The sequence below is a fragment of the Sturnira hondurensis genome, unplaced genomic scaffold (genome assembly GCF_014824575.4).
Source record: "Sturnira hondurensis isolate 20B ecotype Veracruz unplaced genomic scaffold, ASM1482457v3 Scaffold0000780, whole genome shotgun sequence".
Taxonomy (NCBI): Eukaryota; Metazoa; Chordata; class Mammalia; order Chiroptera; family Phyllostomidae; genus Sturnira; species Sturnira hondurensis.
Window position 1 is genome coordinate 16,846,916 of NW_028073411.1, and position 26,139 is coordinate 16,873,054.

At 57.2% G+C, this 26,139-nt stretch overlaps 1 protein-coding gene across 3 annotated transcripts in view; it reads right to left on the bottom strand.

The window, feature by feature from the left end:
- AFAP1 (actin filament associated protein 1) overlaps positions 1-26,139 on the bottom strand; it is a 92,224-nt gene that overhangs the window by 14,025 nt on the left and 52,060 nt on the right. For 2 of the 3 annotated variants that reach the window (XM_037046308.1, XM_037046319.1), the window contains exons 6-13: positions 25,050-25,229; positions 19,381-19,476; positions 16,374-16,455; positions 13,044-13,193; positions 9,538-9,749; positions 7,743-7,888; positions 3,960-4,077; positions 215-475 (exon numbers count right to left, since the gene is read on the bottom strand). In XM_037046308.1, the coding sequence (XP_036902203.1) occupies positions 215-475; positions 3,960-4,077; positions 7,743-7,888; positions 9,538-9,749; positions 13,044-13,193; positions 16,374-16,455; positions 19,381-19,476; positions 25,050-25,229 (1,245 nt within the window). The remainder of the gene's footprint in view (positions 1-214; positions 476-3,959; positions 4,078-7,742; positions 7,889-9,537; positions 9,750-13,043; positions 13,194-16,373; positions 16,456-19,380; positions 19,477-25,049; positions 25,230-26,139) is intronic. The other variant, XM_037046329.1, reaches the window with a different exon arrangement.

Genomic DNA, 26,139 nt, shown 5'->3' on the forward strand with positions numbered 1-26,139 from the left:
GGACGCAGGTGGAGAAACACGGTGCCCACCCAAGGAGCCAGGTGGGGGCACTGAGCCAGCTCCGGGCGGCCACACTGTGTCCGCACTTGCAAATCCCAGCATGCTTTCTCCCCCAGGTAAGCCTCGCTCACTATGCATGGGCGACACTGCAGCCCCCGAGGGAGAACTGAGAGGCAGAGAGGGTTCTAGAACATGAGAGAACGTGATGCTGTACCTGGGAGCCGAGCCCGAGAGACGCCCTCCCCACAGAAGAGGTGTTAGTGACAGACTGAGCGGAAGGCGGCCCGCAGGGCCCAGGGCGTTTGCAATGGTTACAGGGCAGAGAGTCAGGAGGCGGCCTAGAAGCCTTTCTGTCGACAGGCGGGTAGCGCGCAAAGATTTTCGGAGACGGCAAGTTATCGTACAGGCCCGCGTTATCGTACAGCACCTCTTCGTGGCCCCGGCCTCCGCCGCCGGGGGCGGCCGCGGGATCCCACTGCAACACACACAGCCTGGAGGTTAGTGCCGCCCGCACGCCCCGGCCCGCACGCCCGCACGCGCCCGCCGTCCACGCCGACCCACACCCGGCTGCTCTTCTCCTGCTGGGGGCTCAGGGGAAGGTTTCTCTTCTCCTCAGTCCTCCGTGGAATCACCGGCTCATCGAGTTTTTGTTCTTTTGATTTTTTTTTCTGCTTTAAAAACCAGAACTGATCTGACATTTCCTTCTTTAAAGAAACAGATTTCAGGAGTCCACCTGGCCACACAGCAGAGCTGCGTGCTGCCGGGGATGGAATGCTGGGCAGGGAGCCTTGGTGAGGGGCCCCAGGGTGGCAGCAGCCGGCCCTGGGCCCCACCTGCGGTTGTGGCTGGTTAAAGAGCAGCAACTAAAACCAGTCTGTGGAAAGACGAGAAACTGTCACCACAGAAAATAGGACGTTTCCAAGTATAAGGGACATGAGGGCACTTTCAGTGGAAATCGGGTCAGAAAAGATGAAAATGCCTCCAGGCCGCCTCACAGCACGGGTGCTGCAGCACACAGGGCACCCAGGGCTGAGGTCAGCCTAGCCTTTTGAACTTTAAAGGTCTCTGTAAATTGCTTTGCATTTACAAAACCAGAGAAGTATCAATCCCTATATTACGCTTATCTGGCCCTATTTTTACCCCTCTGGCAGACCCCTTCCTGCCAGACTGTAATTACAGCCTCTCTGTAAAAACAGAACAGTTTGGTGCATCTATCCGGGGCGGGGGCCCGCCTGCAGCTCCAGCTGGCGGACGGATGGGGCAGGCCGTGAACTCAGAGGCGAGCATTCCCTAACGCCCACCGGGCGTGGCTGGCCCAGGGTTATTAAAACGGTCTAGTCTGGACTGTCGTCTCCCTAAAACACCAAGGGGCAGAGCCACGCAGCAGACGGGCATGTGAGCCTGCGCACGCAGGCCACATTCCTCTCTGAGACTTGTGTCAGGCCTTGGGGGCAGCACCACACACTCGGGGTCACTGAAATGAAACACTGCCGAAAAGGGAGGTTTCAGGCCAAAAGTATGAACTTTATAAAACGGAAAAGCAGCCCTCCCCAAAAAGTGATGGCCTGCTACCAGAGCCCAGCGTGCCGAGAAATAGTACCAAGGAAAGCCTGTGGCCTTGACCAGCATGGCTCAGAGGGTTGGGTATCCCCGGTTCAGTGCCCCATCAGGGCACCTGCCTGGGTTGTGGACCAGGTCCCTAGTGGGGAGCGTGAGAGGCAACTGATGATGTTTCCCTGTCACATCGATGTTTCCCTTCCCTCTCTTTCTCCTTCCCTTCCCCTCTCCCTAAAAGTAAAGAAAGAAAGGCCTGTGCTTCCAGGACAATAGAAAGCAAGACCCAGGAAGGTTGCGCACAGGAGGTCATACCCTAAAAGTGCACACTGCCTGCAGACAATCACTCCTGAGGGCACCCCTAAACACAGAGCCCTCTGAGTGCGGAGGTCTGTTTCCAGGGCAGATGGGGCCGTGACGGGCTGAAAGCAAGCTTGCCCTGGGCACAGGGTGACCCCAAGTGACAGTCAGGACAATGGGGATGGGGACTGTGTATGGGGAGAACTGCCTCCAACTTCCACGTGGAAGGGGGGCACTGGAGAAGCCCCCGAGGAAAGGACTGTGATGGGGCCTTTAGTGAGGAGATTCAAGGGAAGTTTGGGTGTCACCTTTCTAAGAAAACTCTGGGACCAAGGGCTCAGGCAGGCAAACCCTTCATTCACTCTCTGAAGGAGTTTGGCCATTGGGTGAACGCAGGGCAAAGGTCGCTCTGTCACGAGAAGCTGGTGGCTGCAGAGCACCTGGGGGCCTGGAGGGCCAGGCCCACCCTGAGACGTCCCTGTGACTAGGCCAGACTCAGGGACCTGAGGAGAAGCTGTCCCCCCAGGGGAGGGCACAGGAGTGCAGGAGCAGGGAGCCCTTCGACCTGGGAGACACCCTGGTAAAGATGGCGGTGGTGATGGGGGGACAAGGAGGAGGCTGGCAGGACCTGGTGCTTTCTCACTGGGGGACGGGATGTGTCCCCCAAGTTGGGTACCCGGGACTCAGGCAGGACCCCCTCCCCCCAAGGACTCTACAACCAGTCTGGGGTGTCCCAAAGCCTTCGCCCCCACCCTCACACTCACGTCCAGCATGGAACCTGGTGTTCGCCCTCCTCTGTACTTGGTAGGCCCTGGGTGGGGAGGGTGTCCGGCCGAGGAACGCCTGCGCCCACAGGCCGGGCTTCAGCCTGCTCACGCTGCTGCCCTGCGCCGCCCTTGGGTGGCGGTGGCCCTGGCCCCTGCCTTGGCAGGTTGGGTTTTTTTTTTTAATTTTATTTATTTATTTTTTTAAAGGATAGGTATTTATTTTTTTAAGATTTTATTTATTTATCTTTAGAGAGGAAAGGAAGGAGAGAAGGAGAGAAACATCAATGTATGGTTGCCTCTTGTGAGTCCCCTGCTGGGAACTGGCCTGCAACCCAGGCATGTGCCCTGACTGGGAATCGAACCGCGATCGTGTGGTTCGAAGGCCTGTGCTCAATCCACTGAGCTACACCAGCCAGGGAGGCAGGTTGAGTTTTATGATGATGGACACCATGGAGCGGAGAGAACACATCCCTCCCAGCAGTGAGAAAAGAAGGTGTAAGCAAAACAGTCAGGAAAAAATCTGACACACCTCCTGAGGTTGGAAAAATCACAGCCCACCTGCCCTACACCTCCTTTTGAGACCTGGGCTAACACAGTCACTGATTAAAACCCGCCTGGTCCTTGGAGACAAGAGGTTGGGGAGCCTGCCCCACGAGTCTGTGCCTCTGGGCCGCAGCGGGCATGGCCTAGGAGATGCAGAAGGACCGTGGTGGTGGTTAGATGGGTGATGAGGAGGACAAATGCTGACTAGTGAGCGCTTACCACACTGAGACACAGGAAAACTCCTGAGGCCACACAGACCCAGAAGGCCAGTTTTCTACAAAACGGCGCACTAGCGCCCCCGATGTTCACACGGGCGCGTTCAAAGACCTGGCCTGGGTCTCCAAGAAGGAGGGCATGAGCCGAAGAGCTGGCCTGTGCTTCACAGAGCGGTTCCTCCCTCTCTCCTTCCCTCCCTCCCTCCTCCCTTTAACATCTGCTTTCTGATGCTGATGGATCAGCATTTTTACCCCACAGGGCACACGGAGTCACTGATAATTCTCGCAGCATTATACTCGGACGGATCCGAGCTATGTGCTCCGAAGTGTCCCCCGTCAGCCAGGATTTGAGGGTTTGCCAGGATGTCTAGTTACCAACACTGACATCGAACACTGAATGAGACACAGTCTACTGGTGTCAAATGGCCCGTGTGTCCACATGCAGATGAAGGCGGACACTTGTCGGAAACAAGGCCAGGAGAGACAGGGAGGGGCTTCCTCACACCTGGACGGAGACCCGGGGCGCTGAGCCTGCAGGGTCATCGGATGCCGCACCACGCACCCGGGCACGCACACTCACCGAGCCATTGACGCAGGGGACGTCGTCGTAGTGCAGCGCTGTGCCACTGGGGTGGGCGTAGCCGTTGGCGGTGCCCCCAAGGTACGGGTTGGCAGAGACGACTCGCCTGTTCATGAAGCTGAAAGACAGGTAAACCCTCCTGTCCATCACCATGTCTGGCCTGAGCTCTGACCAGTGTGAGGGCCAAGCCAGAGAAGACACCTCAGTGCCCAGAGGCGCTGCAGCCACAGGGCCACACTCCTCACTGACAGAACAGGACAGTGCCGCCCTGGGGGGCAACACAGACTGGCCACGGTGCTTGCTGGGTACCTGACACAAGGCCTGGGCCCCTGTGTTTACGACCGGCAGTCTGCGGCGGGCCCTTCTGCCCAGGGCCTGCTGTTGCCAACAACGTTTGGTTGGGACTCAGCCTCCACCCTGCGTGCAGGTGCTGCCGTGGCGGCTTTCCAGGGGCGCCCAGGCTGCCTGCAGGGCCCCGTCCCCAGGCTGGAGAGCAGGTGGCCTGCAAATGGAAACACTTCCTGGCCGGCCTCCTCCGGGAAGGACCGTGGAGCCCTCAGCTCGTCATAGCGTTTACTCAACAGCATTTCTCGGGCTCAGCGCACCCACCTCGGACAGCTCACCCTCCCCTCTGCCCCCACACCTGGGCCGCGTCTCCACCTGCTCAGGGAACGGGCTGCTGTGGCAGCCTGGGGGCTCTAGGTGCTGTTTCACGTCCCGGGACTGCCCCCAGCCAGGCTCGCTGATGGCTCTCAGCAAAGCCCTCCCGCCTCAGGGCCTTATCCCCTCCACCTGGCAACTCTCTCCCAGCGCCCCCACTTCATGAAGAGCATGCCCTGAGCACCCAAATAAATAGCGTCCCCACCACTGTGGCACGTCTGCCGGGCTCCATCTCCTCCTGCCCTGGTCACCACCCCTTCCATGTTCATGGTCTGTGTGTCCCCCTGAAAGACCCGCTCAGGGTCGGGTCTGTTCATCCTGCATCTCAGTGTCTGGGTCAGTGGCCCACGGCAGGGGCTCCGCAGGTAACCCTGGGCAGGTGTATAATACGTGAGGTGTGTACCCAGGAAGTCACACTTGTGAGCAAAACATCTGATACCCAGGGAAGAAATAACCTCGGTAGTACTTCCTCCGACTGTAGTCTGGGATTTTAAAGAAGGATTTTGTTTTCAAACTGTATTTCTTCATAGGATCTTGCATTTCCAGGGTATGTAGATGAACCGAAAGGAGAAGAAATGAAAGCAGTGAGGCAGTGCCGGGATGATGAGAACGGCCTCTCTGTTTCTGATTCAGAAGCGGTACAGGGCCTAGGGATCAGCCCAGGCAGCCGGGAGCTGGGCAGGATGGCTCCCAGAGCGCAGCTGCTGCCCTCTGCTGGCCGAAGGCGGCTGTGCAGGCCTCACTGGGCCCTGAACACATGCTCTCACAGTTGGTGAAATAACTCCTCTTGCTTTTTCTGATGAAAACTATAAACGATTTATCCCACAGTTAAAATACATAGAAGTATACATGGGAAAAGAAAAAATACAAGAGAAAAATTTACACATGTGGGGGTTTGGCAACAACCAAGGATTTCTGATTTGCTCATGAATGTAGATTCAAGGTTCCCTCATTTCCACATCTTCTCTGAGGGCACTGGGGGTCAGGCACTGTGTGCAGCTCTGTCAGCGACGGGACGAACGACAGACCCAGCCGCTGACCAGCCCTGCCAGTGTCTGCCCACCGCACAGGGACACTGGTCCTGGGCTCAGCGCGTGTCTCCCTCCCCGCCGGCAGGTGGAGTCCCTCTCAGCAGGGCCTGCCTGGTGCACGCCTGTGTCTCCGGGTCCCAGCACCGTGCCACCCACGCTGGTGCACCAACATCCAGGAGGAGTGAGGACCACACGGGGCAGGACAGGAGCTGCCTGGTCTGGAAGAGACCCCAGCAGGGCGCTCCTGACTCAGGGACATAAGAGGGAGGCTTCCCAGACACAGAGGGGGCTTCCACCTCCCCACTCTGACCTCCATCCCCGTTCAACTCCCCAGCCCCTGGCACCCTGCTTTCTACTGCCTGTCTCCACGGACCGGACTGTCTGCCCAGTTGCCCCCGTGAGAGAACCCCCGCAGAACCCGCCCTCCGGGACCCACCCTGTCTCACAGGGCACGGTGTCCTCCGGCTTGCCCAGCACTTAAGAAAGAGCACTTCCGGTAAAAAGAAGCCCTGACTAGCGTAGCTCAGTGGATTGAGCACAGGCCTGCGAACCAGAGGATCGCGGTTCAATTCCCAGTCAGGGCACATGCCTGGGTTGCAGGCCAGTTCTCTGCAGGCCAACTCCCAGCAGGGGATGCACAAAAGGCAACCATACATTGATGTTTCTCTCCCTCTCTCCTTCCCCTCTAAAGATAAATAAATAAATAAAATCTTTAAAAAAAAAGAAAGAGCACTTCCCATGGTCTCCCGGGGATCCAGGGGAGGCGAAGACTCTAGACCACAGCTCCCTATCAGGGTGTGCCTGCTCTTGTCATCCTGCTCACCCTCACCCTCACGGCTCTCTCACGAGTCCCCAGCTGAGCAGGGAAAGAGTTTCAGGAGAAAAATTCAGAACGCTCCCCTTGTACCATATAACCTATAGATCTCATTTCAAAGCGGGCCTCAGGAAAATGTTGACAGTTTAGTAATATCAAGGTTCCTAAACAGACCGCTACTAGGGGAAGTTAAATGACTACTTTTTCTTTTACTGCTTCTTTCCAAAGCACACCATTGCCCTCCCCCTCAGAGAGCTGATGCGCAGACACTCCCTAATAATCTTGAAAAAAATTCTTTAACTGGCTGACAATTTGCATAAAAGAAAAAGTTCACTTCATCCTAGACAGTTATTCCACTGGAAAGCAACCCCATTTTGCCTTCTGAACACCGTTTCCGTGTTAAATCCCCCCTCTCAAGTCTAACCAGAGGGTTCACTAGAGACCCACGACGGAACAGCAAGGTTCCCTGCTGGCGTCTGGAGAGACGTGAACGAGGGTGGAGCGGCCCCTGTGTGCAGACTTGCCACAGCAGTCCCTCGCCACTGCAGCCCACACTCCCTCCCCAACACGGCGCTCCCCCATCTGGCTCAGAGGACCGCTCTCCCCTCACTCAGAGAGTGAGCCAAGGTTTCCCCCGGGGAGGCGCCGTTTTGTGGGGCCGCTCTGAGATGCGGGTCTCGGGGCCCTGACTGCAGCTGCAGTTGCCTGTGGACGTGGGAGTGCTGTTTGGAAACCTCATCACTCCCAAATGACCACCACCAGCAACCACCACGCCTCTTCCTGCACGTCGCTCTGGACGGGCGGACTTGGCCAACCCGGTCCAGGGGCATCTTGAAGGCTCCTCAAAGGTGCTTCACTGCGCGAACACCTAGGAGCGACTGTCACCTGCCCGCCCTCTGCTGATGAGACAGGACACTACCACGGGAAGACAGTGCACATGCACAGGATGGTCCGTCATGCCGGGCCACAGCCCCCACGCCACGTCCGGCCCACTACCTGTGTCTGCAAACACAGCTGTGTTCAGACACGGGCAGGCCTGTCCATTTGTCCTCCGTCTGTGGCCACTGTAGCAGTGGGAGTGGCTACGACAGGGGCTGCTCTGCCCACAAAGCCAGAAATCGTTTCTGTCTTGCCTTTAACGGAAGAAGGCTGCCACCCCCATTCCAACAGAAAGCAGAGGGCGGACAGGACAGCTGCCCCCGACATGCGGGTCACTGCAACACAGGAGGCGGAGCCTCCAGCTGCCCCCCCAGGCCCTGCCCGCAGTGGCGGCCTTACCAGAAGGTCTGCCTGGCCGTCTGGATGACGCTCGTGGACGTCTGCACGTCTGTGTAGTCGTAGTGCAGGGCTGCGGGGTCAGCCGCGGACCCCGTTTCTGCCAGCAGGACCCCGATCCACCTGCCCATGTCTTCAGAGGACGACGCCTGTGTGGGGAATGGGAGTGCCTTTTACTCCATTCATGGTCACGAGCTTCAGCACGGTCACAGTGCGTCCCAGGAGGGACCGTGTGACGGTGGCCCCCGAAGCTGGTTTGGAGTAAAGCGAGAAGGAAGGAGCAGCCCCACCGAGCCTTGCAGTAGGGGACACAGCGACCGGACCCAAGGGTGCAGGACAGGGAAGTAACTCCATCTTAGTCAATCTCTGACCTTCCTCAGCAAGCTGGCCCATCCAGGCCCCTCCCTGGGCCTCCGCCCACCTTGCCCTCAGCAGCACTGTGTGCCGGTCCAGGCCGCCCTGGGCTGTCCCCGCGCCACTCTCGGATCCCCAGGCAACACTCTGCTGGAGCCCGGTACGGTTTTCCACCGAGAGCACAGTTCCCATCTACCGGCTCAGCTTTCTTCCACAGCCGCCCGCCCTGCGGGGCTCAGCCCACGGGAATGCTTGCCCAGCACACTGATCCCAGCCCCACACACCTTTTATAGACAAGTAGAGAAGCCGAGAGAGAAGAAAGGTTTGGCTGCCATCAAAGGCTGCCATGGGCCCGGGACAGGGGCCCAGATCACACGCCCACAGGCCTGGCCCCCTGCTGAGGAACTCCAGCCCCCTGCAGAGTCAGAGCACAGGCCTGCCCTCCCAGCTGCTGGCCTGGGCCCTGCGGGAGGGAACACCGCACTGCTCATCTTTTTTGCTCCCACCGAAAGTAGTTTCTGTGAACATCATGTCTGAAGCAAACCCCCTCTCCTGTCGAGACCTTTGAGGGTGCCCATCTGGGTCCCCGTCACCTTGGTCCCAGGCCAGGCTACTTCCGCCACTGACCAGCATCACCATGGTCTCTTAGCATCCGGTTCTCACCCAATGAACTAGAGACACCGCCACCCCACTGCCCAGACAGACCCTCCGCCCACAGACAGCACAACACCCCTGGGCTTGGGCCCTGGGACAGTCCCGCCGAGAGCCCAGGCAGTGCAGGCCCGGCACGTGCCTGTGTACGCGCCCTTGCATCTCTGTCATGATGGTGTCGAGAGGAAAAAAGACAGAGGGGGAAGGTCTGGACGAACATGGGCAGGAAATACCACAAGTGGTAGAAATAAAAAGTACGTTGCTGAGAAGTTCACTCTAGTTGCCTTTTTCTGCCTCACCTCAGAGAACACACGCTAGAAGGCAGCCAGGGCTCCTGAAGGCCGAGCCTGCTGGTTTCCCCGGCTGCGGCGCACTGGCCACCACCGTCTGGGAGCGCCTGCCCTGCTTGCGCAGAGTTGTGGCCACAGAAGGCTGCGTGGAGGAAACACCACGGTTTCCAGGTGGACAGTCATGGGCCGGGGAGGACAGGGCCACTGGGAGCCGGAAAGCACGTTCCTTCCTGGCCACTTTCAGCAAGCGTCCCACGACACAGAACTGCACTGAATCTGCACGTGGACAGGAAGTAGCACGAGGAGGCGACTCGGCAGAGGGGTCTGCTCTGCACTCAGCTCAGCAGTGGGGGCCCCGTACTGTCGGGGCTTCAGCGCCCTCAGGAAGGGGGGACCACAGAGGAGGAAGAGCAGAGCCAAACACAGGGGAGGGAGGACAGGACAGGAACCAAAGCAGCGCGGTCGCTGAGGCCAGGGCCTCTGGCAGAGGGAGCGCACCCTACCTCCAGCACGGCCACCTCCTGCCCGTTGCGAAGCAGCCGGAAGGTCAGGGGGTGTCTGGAGTCCAAGCCCGGAATCACCTCGCAGCCGCGGAGGGGGATGGAGGCGATGTGGCTCTTCAGGTCGGTCCTGTCCTTGTGCAGCACGAGCTTGTTGTCCTTGACCCGGCACCAGCGCTCCCGCCAGCGGTTGTTGGAGAGCACGCTCAGGTGACCTGCAATGACACGGAGGACAGGGTGCTGCTGGTGGGACAGCCTCGGGCCCATGCTTGGTCCTGTGGAAGGAGCCGGCACAGGGACACGCACAGGGCGGCCCCTCGCTCTGTTTTAGGTGCAAGTGTAAACACACAAGGAGAGCCGCCACCACCGCGAGGCGGGTGTCAGACAAGCCCTGGGCTTCTCTGCGGTGTCCGGGCCCTGTGAGAGGCCCCCGACAGGACGCAGTGTGCGGCGTGTGCTGAGAGCCAGACCCCAGACAGCGAACGCTTCTGTGGGGGCCTGGAGAACGGGAAGGCCACTAAGCCACCGGGGTCGGGAAATGAGGACATGATGGCCGTCTTCAAAGAGCTGAACCCCCCAGAGAAAGGGGTTTAGATGCACTGAGTGGCCACATGTGACACAGCCACAGCAAGAGAGGAGGGCAGACGGGCTTTCCGCCAGAACAAACTGTCTGAAATGAAAGTTTCCAGGAATCAGGAGGTCTCGGGGGCGGCAAGTTCCCTGGCACCGGAAGAATTCCAGCAGATGATGCAACAACCTCAGCATGAGGTCACTACCCGGAGACCAGGCTGCCCCAGTGACCTCATGGTGCACGGCCGCTGCCGGCTGGAGGGCTCCATCTGCCTGTGGCAGCCAGCCCGAATGCCATCTCGGCACTCGGACTGGGCCTCGTGGGCAAGTCTGTGCGCAGGTCTCTGACCCTGCACGGAACCCCAGTGTGTTACAGGAGTGGAGATGCACACGCCTGTGCATGTCTCCACAAGCAGCAGAGTCACAGGAAGAGTTTCCCCTGGTTTACCAAACTCTCCAAAGATGAAAAACTGATCACTGCCCCGTCACAAACACAAAGTGCATTTTTCTGGAAATAACACGCATGGAAAATAGAGGCCACTGGGTGGCCGCGACTGCTCACCACTCCATACCACCCACAACACTGGTAAGTAACTGCCCCTTCCACTCAGATCCAGAAGTGAGTTAAACAGCGCAAGGAACGCAGTCGGAAAGGGTGAAGAAAGGGCCCCCGAGTCACCGGCCCTCTCGCCACTCACTCCTGGGCGTGGGCACACACCCCAGGGCTCAGAGCAGAACAAATCAGCACTTTCCAAGCCTGAGTTTTAAAAAAGTGCTTCCCCAAAGGATTTCGGAAGATGGTTTTTGCTTCTTTTGTGTTCTAAGTCCTACACACGTTATCAGCAAAGGACAAATGCTATAGAGGAAAAACACATAACAGACCCAAACCCCACACAGGCAGGCATGTCATGCCCAGCACGGCACTCTGACCGCCGCACAAGAACACTGTTCAGTGAACTAACTCCCTGGGGGACAGTCTGAATGTCCAGGCTCCCTCCGGCCACCTGGGCCCCGCCAGTGTGCCCCCAGCCCAGGGTGCACGCCCGGTCCCCTGGACTCGGACTTCTGAGTGGCGTGCTCTGCAGAACAACAGAGCAGGGCAAGGGGCGAGCCCATGGGCACCCAGCAGCCGGGAGCAGGGTTCTCTTTTGAGCCGCACGTTTGGGAGGGTCCTTTGGGGACGGAGAAAGGCTGGAGAAGCGGGTTGAAGCCCAGGGTGAGCCTTCCCGTGAGAGGAAGCTCAGCCCCGAGAGGTGAGTGCAGGGTTCAAGGCCCCCAGCGAGGCCTGGCCTGCAGCTCTCTCGAGTGCTCTTCCGACACCTTCCTCGGATTCGTTCTCAGTCAACCCCACGACAGCCGCCGGGCACTTTGCCCGCTGTGCCTCTCTTGCTGGGCATCCTGACACCCCTGCTTGCTGGGCAAGGGGCTCTGGGATGGAGGCCACACAGAGAGTGCAGAAGACCCCACTCGAGGAATTGCCGTCAGAGGATTAGTCCCCATGCCTCACGCCCACCCCCTGCCCTGCACATCCGTGGGCTGATGGACAGGGCTGGCTGTCTTGCTGGTGTGCCTAGCGTCAGAGAGCCGCGGCCAGCCCGGCCCAGACGGCGTCCTCCAGCAGCAGCTGTGGGCCGACTTGTGTCACCAGCCCTCGAAATGCCACCTTCACTTCGACAATTTGGGAATTTCAGTCAAACATTGTGAGATTTTTCCCCTCACAAAAGAAGGTTTTTTCCCCTTCCCTAAAGAAGTCAGTCCTGCTTTCGTAGACTGAGGTTGAAGGTCGGACACACAGGAGGAGGGGACAGACACTATCGTTCCGACACGGGGGGCTGGACCACAGTCTCTAGGTTGCCTTCCAGGTGACTTTTTCACAAAAGGACTTTGACTGCCTCCACTGACCCACAGCAGGCTAAAAAACAAAAGCTAAAAATGTTGTCACTCTTTGGGGGAGAATTCCCTCATTCTATTTTTAATCCCTAACAGCTGCCTGCTCTCCAGGGCCAGTGCAGAAGGGGACAGCCCCACAGGGCCCGCGCCGAGCCACTCCAAGAGGCAGCAGCCAGGACGGTGTGGCCCTGGGTCCCCACTCCCAGGCCTGCCCTCCGCCCCACGCTCACGCCCTGTCCCTTTGAATTTGATTTCAGCAGGGCGCGGCAGTCTACAAGGAAAATCACTACCCAGTCTTAACTTTTTAAAAAGGGTAAATATCTGTCATTCAGCTTCTGAAGTTGTCTCCCTTAGAAGAGTTGCCTGGTTGCTAGGAAACACGCACGGCGCCCCAGGAGGCCTTGCTGTCTCTCCCACGCCCCCTGACACTGCGGATCAGTTAGTTCCCGCGTGTTCGCAAGGCCCGCACTTGCTCCAGGCCCACCTGTTACTCAGCAGGGGGCGCCAGAGGGCTGGGGCCACCTGGGTCACTACCCCACACCACAGGGCTCACGGGGCTCTGACCAGCAGCAGCCACTCAGAAAACACGTAACGGATGAAAAGCTGAGGCGGGAGATGGTCGATCAGTTTGACTGGGCTTGCAACTTGAGTTTGGGAGGCAGAGCATGATAAGAAAGTCTGGGTTCATTACGTCAGCGGAGGGGAAGAACCGACCTCAGTTCCGTAAGTGCCGGGTCAGACTTTACACCCTGCAGGGCAGGGCAGCGGCCTGTGTGTGGCTCCCACTTCAAACACCTGGAGGGACCCCGGAGATCTTCTGGGATCCGGGAGGCTTTGTTTTTCTTCTTGAAAGTACCCCAGAGATCATCTCAAACCCCTGCTAAGTTTTTCTTTTTATCAATAAGTGGCAAAAACGTAAAACATTTTCCCCAGTTCAAAAGATCAAAGGCCTTATTCAAAAAAGCCCAAATGCAAGGGCCCCCAGTGAGCGGCCACCGGGCGGCTCCAGGGCAGGACGGCCGTGCGCCCGAGGGGCCGCCCCTTCTTACCGCAGGTGGGCAGGTCCTCCTCGGCGGACGAGGTCTGCTCGTCGGTGGACGGCTTCTTCTTCCCCAGACCGATGATCTTGGTGATCTTTTTCCCGGTGACTTTAGATACGGTGCCCTTGCCCTCCAATTTGGAACTTTTTTTCCTCTTAACTGTCGAGAATAATGACAACAGAAAAAATGTTTAATTCTAGAGCGTAAATTGAAAAAACGTTCAAATAAAGCACCAGTCGTAGCCACGCTCTCTCGCCAGACTTTGCTTACGGGGCATCTGCTCTACACCAGCCTTTGGCGACGCGGTTAGTGGCTTTGGCGAATTTACTCGGTGGGTCCACCAACAGAGCCAGGACACACAGTTAACTGTCACACGTGTGCAGTACTTGCTGGGGACAGTCGCAGCTTCCGTGTGGAGTGGTGCCAAGACCTCACTCCCTTCTCTCCATCACTGGCAGGACAGCAGGACACTCACTAACTCACCCCGAATTCTGCTGCGCTGGTTTATCACAGGCGGGGGTTGACCCTCCCCTTTGAAAGCAGAGATGGGAGTGCAAAGTCACTCCCTGCGGCTTTGACCACATGGGGTCGGGACTGTGTCCAGGTTCATTCCCGAGTCTGACGTTTAGGAGCTGCTGTCTGCCTGAGTTTAGAGTTTTCTCTGTGCAGCCAGCAATTTGTCTGGGTCACGATATGGCTGGATGGAGGGACTTGGACTGAAATCTCTCGGCTCCAAACTGAGCCCAGGCTGTCAAGGCTGAGCCACAAGACTGGAAGGTAAGAGAGAAGGTCAGAACGATCTCTGACCGTGACCTTCCTGCAGGAACTACCAGGGGAGTGTCGACTATATACAAAGTCCCGCGCTGGGCAGAAACAGTCTGAGCCAAGGTCGCTTCTACAAAGTATAGAAGGCTGCTCTTCTCTAAGACGAAACAACAAACTGAGCCACCCCGGAGAATCTGAGACCTGGATATGTTAACGTCCACATACACCGAGACACATGTTCGTTCAGCAGGGCCGATTTTTACCAGGACCCGGGGAGGGAACAGCGAGCAAGAGACCGACCACTGTGCCTGGGCCCCCCGACAGGGCCCGAGACTGTACATTATTCTGCCCAGGGCAGACCTTAAAGATAGCTTTCCTGGCTCTAAGGACAGACAAGCCCTGTGGACAGCAGATGTTACCTTCCCCCTGAGTCACTTCCCACGAAGAGGACTACATTGCACTCAGGCACAAATGAGGAGGAAACCACGTGGTCAGGAGCAGGGGCCAGGACCTTTGGGCATGAGCCTTGCCTATCATGATAGCCCAGATTACTCCCATCTAATGTCCAGATCATTCTGTGACAGGCCCCCACGTGACTGGCCTGGGCTGCTGTTTGGTGCAAGGCAACCTCATACTGGAGCTGGGAGGCACCCCTGCACTCCAGTGCCAGGGCGCAGGTCAGCGGGGTGGGCAGGTACTCGCCTGGCTGCTGAGGTTCCAGAGGCAGGCCCAGAGGCTTTGGCTGGGAAGACTTCCCTGCCCCCCCAGCCCACCCTCCTCTCAGCCCGGCCCACCGACTGGGCAGGAAATTACCTGCAGATTGCAACTCCCAGAAGACTTGTACTCACAAGACACAAAGTACTCTCTGTCAACACTAAGAAGGAACAACTCAATAAAAATACAGGCTAGAGACATGAATGGACATTTTGCCAAAGAGGAAGCCTGGATGGCAAACAAGCTCATCACCACAGTCACCGTGCTGGTTGAGGGGCAGGTGCAAGTCCAAACCGCAGCTACACAGCCCTACACCGCTGTTTGAGGGGCCAAAACGTAGATGCCAGCTCAGCACCACACAAAACGACACCACTGCGGCTGGGGGGGCCCAGATGACCGAGGAGGCCCACTCGGCACTGCCGTGTCGGGCAAAACCCTGACTGTGGGTCCACAGTAGCCTCGTCCCCAAAGGCTCGGGGCTGCCAACGAGCCAGCAGTCCCCTGGTCAGGGAACAGGCGTGCTGGCTGTGCGGCACCCACGCTAACAACCCGCACGGACTCCTGCATGTGCTGAAAGTTGGTGCCACCAGAGGTGTGGCGCTGAGTCAGGGAAGTGGACCGAAAGGCTACGTCCACTCACAGGACATTCTACGAAGGACAGAAAATGGATCTGCAGCTGCCAGGGGCATGGAGAGGCAGGGGGAGGGACACAGGTGCACAGGGCACGCTTGGGGCCTAAGAAATGTTCTAGGTCTCAACTGCACATGGTCACACACCAGTGTTGGCCAAAAACCAAAGAACTATATGCCAAAAAAGGTGAAATTCACCATGTGCAATGCATACCTCCATAAAGCTGGCTTCAGGAAAAATTTCAGTATTTGCATGCCCATGTCCAGAGCAGCATCTCTCACAATAGCCAAAGGGTGGGAACCGCCCAAGCATCCATCCACAGGTGAGTGATGACAGAACGCGGTCCCTCCACACAACAACCACTATTCAGCCTTAGGAGGAGGGAGACCCGACCCCTGTGCAGCCTGGGCGAGCCTGGAGGACACAAGGGAGCAAGATGGGCTGGCCACGCTGGGCAGACATGGTGATTCCAGCAACAGGAGGGCCCGGCAGGGCGTCAGAGTGCCAGACACGGAGAGTGGGTGGGGTCCCTGGGGCTGGGGCAGGGCGGCAGGGAGCACTTCGGGGGGACAGAGTGTCCGTGTGGGGAGATGGTGGGGGTGGCTGCACAGCACTGGGAATGTACTTAGTGTCGCTGGACACTTAGCAATGGCTAAGATGATACGTTTAGTTGTGTATTTTACTGCGATTCAGTTTTTCTAAATGAGGGTAAAGTACATCTTCAGAAAATCTTTTTAAAAGACGACCAGAAATCTGTGAGTGTGGCCTCCTCACTACAGAGATGGGGAGCCTGAGGCGCTGGCACCAAAGAGGGAAAACATGGCTCAGTTGGAGCCAAGGCGGAGACCAGGCAGATACATGACTCTGGTCTCGTGGCCCAAAGTCCCTCCGCGAGAGTCGGCTGTCCCGGCATTGTGCCACGGGGCGCCACCACCAACACGTCCCCAGTGCTAACTCTGGTGGGGCGGTGCCCACTGGGAGTCACAGTTTCGATGCACACGGGGCCCCTGTCAGAACACAGGAAAAACCGAGGCCGCAGCCCGCTGGGACAGCCAATGAAGTCGCAGAGGGGACCTCTGGCTTTCTGTCGTGCATTGCAGGACGATGGCCTCCGCACGACCGCGCTCCCGAGGAAAGCTCTCGGCCAGCAGGGGTCGAGCAGCCGGCTTCAGGGCACCAGCGCTGGTTTTCTGTTTGTGGTTCACGCCTTTTGGCAGGAGCGGAGCTCACCTGGTTCCTTCCCATCACACACAGTGACTCCGTTTTCTGTGACGCCCTCCCCATCCGAGCTTGGTCTCTCCGAGGACAGTTTCTGTGATGACAGAAAGGATGTGGTTATTCTTACGACGGTCACGCTGGCCAAGGGGTGTCCTATATCGGGGATCACTCAAAATCCATCTCAAAGCTGAAAGTGTGGGCCAGATTCACGACAACACGGGCCAGCAGAGGGCTTGCTAGGCACAACTCGAAAAGCATCGGAAGAACACAGACGAACCCACTGAGGCCGCACCAGCACAGGCCCTGCCACCAGGATGGTGGTGTTTGGCTCACTTTTCCCCGTGAGTAGTTGTGCACACTCGCTGGGACCATTACGAACCCACCCCTCACCAAACCGGGCTGCGCTTCTAGAGACAAACACGGCATCACCTGCTTGCTTCCTGCCTGTGAACAACTGGCAAGTGTCAAGTGACTGCCTGTGACAACTGTGCTCAGCAGGTGCACAGAGTCCAGCCACTGTCACACCCATCCAGAGCACCGGGACGCTGGTGGCCGCACAGCCCCAACACCTGGCTGTGGGAGCGTGGCTGGGATGCTCAGGCGGTGTCTGAATGAGAGACCTTGTCGGGGGTTGGGGGGAGGGGTACATGGTGATGGAAGGAGACCCAACCTGGGGCGGTGACCACACAGCACAATATGCAGTCGTTTGTTACAGAGCCACACACTTGAAACCTGTAATTTATTACCAATGTCACCCCCACAAGTTCAATATAGTTTTTTTAAAAAAGAGACATCTTTGAGAGCTGGAATGCTTTCATTCTGAGCAGAGGACCCATGGAGTCACTGGGGCACAGGCCCCAAAAACCACTGTCCCCTGGCCGAGACCTCTGCATTATCCCCCAGTGCCACAGAGACAGGCAGGGCAGGACGCAAGCCCCACTCTGTGACAGCTCCAGGCCACGCTGGCTGAGGATGGCAGGCAGGTGTCTGAAACCCCACGGCTGTGCTGGGAACAGCGTGGTGAAAGAATGAGTGGCATTCTGTGGGAACGTGGCATGTGCCAAGTTCCAGTGACAGAGTGTCTGAGAGTTGACACTGCCCGCTCTCAGCCAGGATGTGCTCCTGGGAACCAGGTCAACAGGTCTGGCCAGAAACAGGACAGCCTCAGAAACCGAGATAAGCGAGGAGCCGCCACCAGCCCCGTGGTGTGAGTGGGTGAGAGGGAAACTCTGATGCACTGCGGACAGGAAGTGAAATTGGACCGGCCTTTTTGGAAAGCAACTTGCTTAGCAGTGTGAATCAAAATCTTAAAAAACAATTCTATCCTTTGGTCCGGTAACCCAGCTTTAGGAGTCCATTCTCAGGTGACAGAGAAGCAGCAAAGACTGACAAAAAGGTGCCAGGCTATTTTTAAATGGCCAGAAAAGAGCCCTGGCTGAGCAGAGCACCACCCCAACACACCAGGGTTGTGGGCTCAGTCTCCGGTCGGGACTCACGCAAGAGTCAGCCGCTCCTTTATGCATTCACTGCACAAACCTGTGGGACAACAAGTCAGTTCTCTTTCTCTCTAAAATCAATCAAAAAACAATAAAATAAATGGCCAAAAATAAAATAAGAAGGGCTTCATTTGGGAGTGGGAGGTAATACAACAAAGTCATGAATTTCATATTATTTGGCTGCTAAAAGCACAGCAACACTAGGGCTTGTTCCGAGTGTAAGAAGCCTGGCAAACTGGCAACAGTGTAAGGGCAAGCAGAAAAACGGAGCACGCCACCGCTGTGCATGGGGGCACCTGGAGGGTGAGAGAAACACAAGAACAGGGGGAGCTGGTGAAACGTGCGGTGCCGAGGGCGCCGCGCCCTCTGTACAGTGGACGCACTCCCGCGGGACTCGTCCCTGCTCTCTCCGACTCCCTCAGCCTTCCTCAGCGGGCAGGGGCCGCTTTAGCGACCCCACCCACACAAAGAGCAACAGGCCTGCAGTGTCGGGGTGAGGGCTGTGAGGCTAACTTCGGTGGCATCTCGGAGGGCGGTCTGGAGGAGACCCACACTCTAGTGGGAACTCGGAGCACAGCAGACTGCACTCCCCGGTGCGGTGGGCCTTGTCCAAGCAGTCGAAGGCCTGCCCAGAACAGAAAGGCCTGCGTCCCTGAACCCAGGAGAATTCTCCGGCTGAGACCTCAGACTTCAGCTGCTGGCAGACACCGCAGATTCTAGACTTGCCATCCTCCATAATCCCACGAGCCAATTCCTCCATATAAATCTTACACAAACAGTTCCCTGTGTAAATCACATACAAATATATGCACACACGCACGCACTCACCACCCCTCTGCCCCCGTGGTTCTCTTTCTCTGGAGGATCTGCACTGAAACAAGAGTGGACCAAAAGGGCCTAGTCCCTGGCAGGAGCTACTCAGGCAGGACCCAGGAAGCCCCCAGGACTCAGCTCCCGAGAGACCACTGACAGGAGCGGCCGAAGGTCTCCATGGGCATGCGATCCACACAGGGACCGAAGCCCAGGGAGAGCTGGGCTTGTGGCGTGCCAGGGACGGATTCATGAGTTTCTGACCAGAAGGGCCAGCCCCTGTCCCACACTGCTGGGCCCTCGCTGGGCCTTCCCACAGGACAGTGGGTCGGGGACACAGGGCCAGGGCTTGAGGCCTACTCTCTTGGGAACTACCCTTTGGGGAGGCACATTTCTCCAGTGCCTGCTGTGTTCCTGAAGGGCGCGGATTCCACTCTGCCACAGAACAGCTAGGTGACCTTGAATGAGGCCCTCGACATCTTCAATCCATCTCTTCGTCTAGAGCTGGGACCAACACAGCCAACCACACAGTCTCTCTCTACCGTGGCCAACTCAAGCGTCTGAGCGGGCCCTTGCAGTGCACGGGAAGCAGGCCTGCCTCTTTTTCTCTTTCCACTAGAAGGGCTGGAAGTCTCAGAGAACATACTGAGGGCGTTCGGGGAGGCCCAAAGCCTCCGTGAGGCCACCGGTTCCAGAGAGAACACACCCCCTACCTTCTCCAGCTCCGCCTTGGGCACGGGCGAGTTTGATGAGGGGGGACATTCAGAATCCACAGGCCCACTGCAGCCGCTGTAGACTTCTTTGACCACCTGTAACAAGTGTGACATTTTTTAGTGTGTCCAAAGACACCTATGTGAACAGTCGAAGCTTGAGATGAATGAGGGCACACAGTGCGGCAGGAAGCCCGTGGGCGCCGGGCACTCACTGTTCGTGCAGGTGCCCATGCCCCGAGCATCTACCGCTACTGGTGCTCACTCAGACTCTGGGAGCTGTGGGGAACCGCATGTGCAAGCGAGGGTCCTGCCTGCACGGGCCCCCACTCAGGAAGACGGAGGGATCACGTGGACAGTGAGCATCGCCCACGGTGCGGGTGGTGCGAGGCCGTGGTGCATGCCCCAGAGAACAAGCGGCCCTGGTCCAGTAGGCATGGCTGCTTTAGAGAAAGAGCTCATGAGAGGCCTCACAGGGCTGGCTGGTCTGAGCCAAACGGCCAGGACCGGCCGTGAAGAGCCAGTGGGAAGGGTTCTAGGGGAACGGCACGAGCAAAGGCCTGCGGCAGGCGTGCGGTGTTCAGGGACAACCCACAGAGCCGTGGGGCAGGAGGTGGGGTGGAGAGGCCGGGAGGAGCTGAGTCACATTGTGTCCCCGGGCCTGGCGAGGGGGGTGGGGTTGTCTGAGTGTGGAGGATGCCCGGGAGCCCAGTGGTCTGGGCAGCAGCACAGCACGGAGCTCAGAGCGGGCTGTGGAGCCTCGCTGCCCAGGTCTGCCCAGGGCTCACCTGGCACAGACTAAGGAACAAGCTTCAGCTTCCCTGTCTGAAAAGTACAGATGCAACAATCCTCCTAAAATTAAGCTCCTTGAGACAGTGCCTAAACCATACTGAACTTTCAAGCATCACCAGGTGCTAGAGAGCTCTTACTGCTCCGGGAAGAGAGAACGATGGGGCGCCAGAAAAAGAAGTACAGGAAAACTAGAGTGAGGTCGGTACTGGAGTTCAAGGGACACGAGGAGGTGGCGGGTGGACTGGAGGGACTGTCGCAGTGATGGAGAGAAGGGGAGGGACTCGGACGAGTTCTGAAGGAAGACTCGGCCGGCCCCATGAGGGGTTAGACAAGGGGCACGAGGGAAGGGGCCCTGTTCGAGACAGCACCCGGACTCTGTTTACTCAGCTGGAGCAGATAGAGAGAAACAGGCTGGCGGAAGGGGGGCCGGGCGAATGTTTGCAGGTGAAGAAAAACTTCCAGTTGGGGCTAGAAATAAACTAGGGAGTTGGGGGCAGAAGGCCTGGATGGAAGGTGAGACCAAGCAGACCGAGGGTCCTGGAGAAAGACCCAGAGCTGGTCAGCTGGTGGGGTGGAGCCAGAAGAGGAGGCTGGTGGGAGTCTGTGAGGGCAGGGACAGCTGGCGGGGACAGCCGCTGGGGACAAGGAGGCTGGAGGCAAACTGAGAGGGCGCACTCGGTGGAGCAGGGAGGAGGAGGGAGGAAGCTGGAAGACAGCCCAGCAGAGGGACACCCCTGACATTTGGGTGTAAGGGAGGCAGGAGGAGGGGCCGGGGGTGGAGGGGTGAGTGAAACCTGTGTAGCCAGGAGGGAGGAATGGCATGTGGGGAAGGCAGGGAGGACACGAGGCCAGTGCATGCGGCGCCAGGAGTCAGACGCCCCTGTCGGACCGGCTCCAGTTTCTCAGTGACTGGTGAGGTGAGGCAACAGTCACTGGCTGCCAGTCACACCCTCCCCGGGCCTCAGTTTCCTCCCTAGCAAAGGAAGGAGGATCAGGACGACCCATCTGGCTACTTATTAAGAGACGAGGGGACCCTGGTGCAAACAGCCTAAGCCGGCATCTGGCCTGTGCACACTGAAAACGCGGCAGCTGCCACCATCCTGCGCACAGCCCAGCTGAGCATCCTGTGACCTGGGTGGGGAGGAGGACGACCCTGACCAAAACCTACAGGTGGGGGTTGGCTGGAGGTGCACCGGTGCTCACAGCCGCCCCCACAGTCACCCACGGTCCTTCCACCGGGCCCAGGCACCGGCCGTGAGCTGCGCGTGGCTGATGGCCAGGGACATGCTGTAGGTCCCGGGGCCAGTGGTACACCCTTCTGACTGGCAGACAAATCTTTCCAAATGTCTTCTATGCTTTTTGGAGCAAAGCTGCAATTTGAGTTCAACCCAAGTGCCTTCTGGGCAGGAAAAACAAAACCAAACATGCCCCGGCCCAGACATCTGTGCCGTAATCTGCAGTATGGCCTCCAGGACCCCTCCAAGGCCACCAGGGTAGGGCCAGGGACTCGCCAGCCAGGACGGTGTCTCCAGCCATCTTGCTGCTGGGCTGTCCTATGCAAACTGGAGCAACATCCACATCTGAGGCCGAAGCAGGAAAAGAGAGGAAGAAACGGCCCAGGCAGCTCACTGCAGGGCTGTCCTTGCTGGCACCGAGGGCAGCGTCAGCCCAGGGGTGTCGATCTCGTCTCTGCTTCGTGCTGACCTCACCACTGTTTCCATGGGTTTTTACTCCCTCGCCTCCCCTGTGTGCTCATCAAGTCTTTAGGGCAGAAGGTAAACTTCCATTCATTCTGGAGATTCTAGCAAAAGAGTCTACGATGCAATGGGAACTCCTGGGCATTTGTGTCGGACACAACCAGGGTTTGAACCCCCATTCTACCCCTTCTTTTACACGTGACACTGACCAACCCCAACTCTGAGCCTTGTCTCCCTCTTCCAGAAAGTGCACAGGCACGTCTGGGGGTCACTGTGACACTCAGGGACAGAGCAGCGGCAGCATCCAGCCCAGTCCTTCTCCCAGAACTTGAGCTCCTTTCCCGTAATTAAAGCATTAAGTGAAAGTGTTGGATTGTGCAGACAACCCTGAATCACACGAGCTCTTTGTTTTGCAGGGAGAAGCTAAGCCCACACACCCAGCCTGCAGGGACCTAACTACAGCCCAGCTGTCTCCCTCTCTGTTTCAGCGGTGGGGCATGGACACAGCCCTTTGGCCGCACTGGTCCGGCTGCTCCCACCAGACACTGGGCTGCCATCCTGGGAACAGTGACTTTGGAGGTCATGTGCTTTATAAGACTTGTCCTTTGAGACTTAGCCTAGATCTCACATGACCAGGAAGTCCACACTGACCTCCCACGACAGGAGATGGTACGGCTGGCCCCTCCACGTGCTACAGCCAGCCACGTGTTCCGGTCAGACGCTGGTTCCATGCACCTCGAGTATGTATGGATCTGTCCCTTCCATAAGTTGTGCTCATTCTCACACAAGAGCTACACTTTCTTATGTGGGTGTATTCTCAATGCCTAGCACTTAAGAACAACTAAAAAAGTAGTTTGATTAAAGAAAAGGGAATGAAGACATAAATCGGACTTCAAATGTTCTGTGGGAAAAAAAGAAAAAATGAAAAAAAAAACGTAAAAAGAAAGCTGGCTGCCACATAAAATATATAAACGCTCGTGACAAACCTTCCCCAGTCTTCTGCACAGATTTCTCAAATCTTCAAGGAAAATGCACTTTTAAAAGTGGGGGAAGGGCCTGCAGCACCAACACAGCCCACGCTGGCTGTCACTATGCGGGCACAGCACTCGCTCTGGCCACTAGACTGTCTCCACGACTCTCACCTGTTTCCTATCAAGTCCCACTGGCCCCAAAGGTGTGGGGACCTGAGCAGTCACTGAAGTCACCAGTTGATCTCCTTGAGCCACCGAAGCTGGCTGACAAACTTGCCTTCCCTGGGAAACTCCCCCCCGACACCTACACGCTGTACGCAGGCCGTGTGAGTCTCTCTCACCCCCCTGCTACTGCTCCAGCTCCCCGTGCGGCACAGCCTCTCCTCCCACGGGGCAGACCCCGGCACCCCAGCCAGGCGAGGGGTGCGCGTGAATCCCGGCATGGCAAGATGATTTAACCCTTCCCCAGACTGGATGACAGGCGTGTCCCAGGACAGGGAGCGGCCTGGAACTGTCTCTCTACTCTGGTCTCTATCTGCGGCCACTCGGCCCCTGCAAATTTATTAGGAAGTAAGAAAAGGCTCATCACCCACACACATGGGCACCACGGACAAGGTTTCTGAACTTCTTATTTCCTTTTAAAGAGCCATGTCCTGTGAGAAGTTCGATATGTATTTAAGAGAGTTGAATCCAATTCAGAATCACAAACCCTTCAAATGGATTGTTACGTGTTCTGTGGTATGTCTGTTTGCTTTTAATCTGAGCTCTCCTCTGCAGAAACATGGTCTGTGCACATTTTCAAGGAAACCTGACCGCTTCGTTTCCGGGAGTGCTGGCTCTTGTGCTCTGCCTGCCCCTGACAAAACGGCTCATGTTTTTGGCATCTGCACACGCACATAGTCCGTTAAGTTTGGCAAGAGCCGCTGGTGATGGAAGCTGCAGGCGGAAGAAGAGGAATAAACGTCGGCCCGGAACTGGCAGGAAAGTGTTCTGCGCCGCGCCGTGCGCACCCCGGCTGGCCGGCCCTTCTGCCCTTGTGCCTGACAAAGGCCTGGTGCCTTACTTGAGAGAGACCAATGGTTTTACAAAAGCTGCGTCCCAAATATTAACAGCCTGGACAACGCATTTACGGCAATATGGAATGACAGCGGTTTGTATTAATAAAAAAGGGGCCACAGGCTGACTTTAAGAGCTACTACTATATGAAGGTATCAGAAGAAAACGCAGGATTAAATTTTCAAGCCCTTGGATTACACAACAGTCGCTTCGCTCTGACATAGAGAGCCCACAGAGGAAGGCAGTACTGACACCCGCTACAGTGCGGAAAGGCCCTGAAAGCACGGCAGCAAGTGAAAGAGGCCAGCCACTCGGGCCACGCTGCCCGAGGGCACTTACGTGCAATGTGGAGAACGGGCAGACTCCTGGGGAGAGGGCGGATGGGTGGCTGTCTGGAGCCGGGGCGGGGGCAGGGCTGGGGCGGCAGCTGTCAGCACGCCGAGCACAGATTCCCCCCAGGGTGACAGAGAGGCGGATAGAGGGAGGCCCGGCGAACCCCCCTAGAACCGCGGCCCAGCCAGCCAGGCCTGCCGCGCGCCTGCCACGGACACTGAAAGGCAATCAAACGCTTCCAAAAGAAACCTCCAGAAACCCTAGAATTAAAACCTGCTGCACCAAAACAGGAACAAAGTTAGCAGCATGTTAGACACAGCTACAGAGAGAAATGGGGAGCTGGGAAGTAACAAGAAAAAATTACCCGGACTAAAATTTTTTTTAAATGGGAGATAGTAAGTAACAAAGTGAAGAAGTTTAATATACTGAAAAAGTCTAACATATATTTAAATGTAGTTGGGGGAGAAGAGGAAAGAGGGTCAAGTTATATTTTAAGAGAAACGGCTGAAAATTTTTCTGAAACCTAGAAAGATGACACGCCACCAACTTCAGAAGCCCAAGGAATCCCAAGCAGAATAAATAAGAAAGAGCTCAAAACCAGGCACAAATGGTGAAACCAGAAAATCAAAGTCAGAGAGAAAGTTCTAGATGCAGCCTGCAAATAGAGACCAGGCTGCCTTTGGAAGACAGGTTGGAGTGAGTAAAAGTAATCATAATAACCCGCGGTCAAAGACCAGACTACTCGGATTAACCCGTGCTGGCGCATGCCCGAGAGGCGGGGATTAGAGCAGAAACGGGCCCGGAAAGGGCGCCGACAACTCACCCTCAGCCACTGCTCCGCCTGCTCCCTGCTCTGCACCGCCAGCACGAGGGCGTCTGTGCCCTGCTGAGTGATTTTCAGCTCGTGCTTCTTCTTCTTGCCGTCTTTCGGGATGTACGTGATGCTGCAGCCCGAGAGAGGCAGCTCCATCTGCGGCTGCTGGTCCTTGGAACTCTTATAGCACTGCACGCGACAGGGAGAGCCCAGTCAGGCCACGTGGGAGGTCCCACACTGAGAAAACTTGGGCCCCATGGACACGGGAGTGTGGGCGTGGCATCTGGGGGTCAGACCAAACGGTGGGGACGCTTGGCAAGTGGAAAACAGACCTGCAGGCTCCCTGCTGTTCTCACCGCTCCCCACCCACACTCCGCACGCGTGGAAGCACACCTACTCATTTCCTTCAGCCACGCCCACCGGCCATCAGTGAGATGACCTGGCAGGGGGCAGGAAGGCCCTGCCAGCCCAGGCTCACGTCCTCACGGGGCTTCCCAGTGAGTTGCACGGAGGCGGTGTCTCAGATTTGCTGAGACAGCACAGCCTGGATGCGCTCTTCCACAACCTGTCACTGGCGTCCGCCCATCTCATCTCTGTCCTCTTTTGGAAAGAATGATTTCAGTAAGGGTATAAATAGCAACATCCAACAGACAGAAATACCTGCTAAGGTTTGCTTTCTAGTTGAGTAGAGGACCCCAAACTCACGCTGCGCTAATTGCACACCTGCACTCACTCCACAGACCTCACTGCTGGGGGAATCTGAGACCTAGTTCCCATCACCCCTGGGGCTTGGGTCACCTGGGGCCACACCTCCATCCAGAGGCGCCTGGCCCACCGTGGTTCGATTGTGTCCCTGATGCCCACAAGCATGCCTTTTCGTGGATACACACGTGCCCACCACGCAGGAGGCCAGACACCTGGGTCCTCCCTCTCCTACTAATTCAATCTGGGTCTGAGAAGTCCCTTAAGCTCTCCGAGCCTGTTTCCTCACTTGTAAAATGAGCTATTGTTATTTCCCTGAATTGTATTAGTAACAGTAACACCTATCACCAAGTCTGCAGTGCCATCGTCCCACGAGGACCAACACCTCCACCACCAC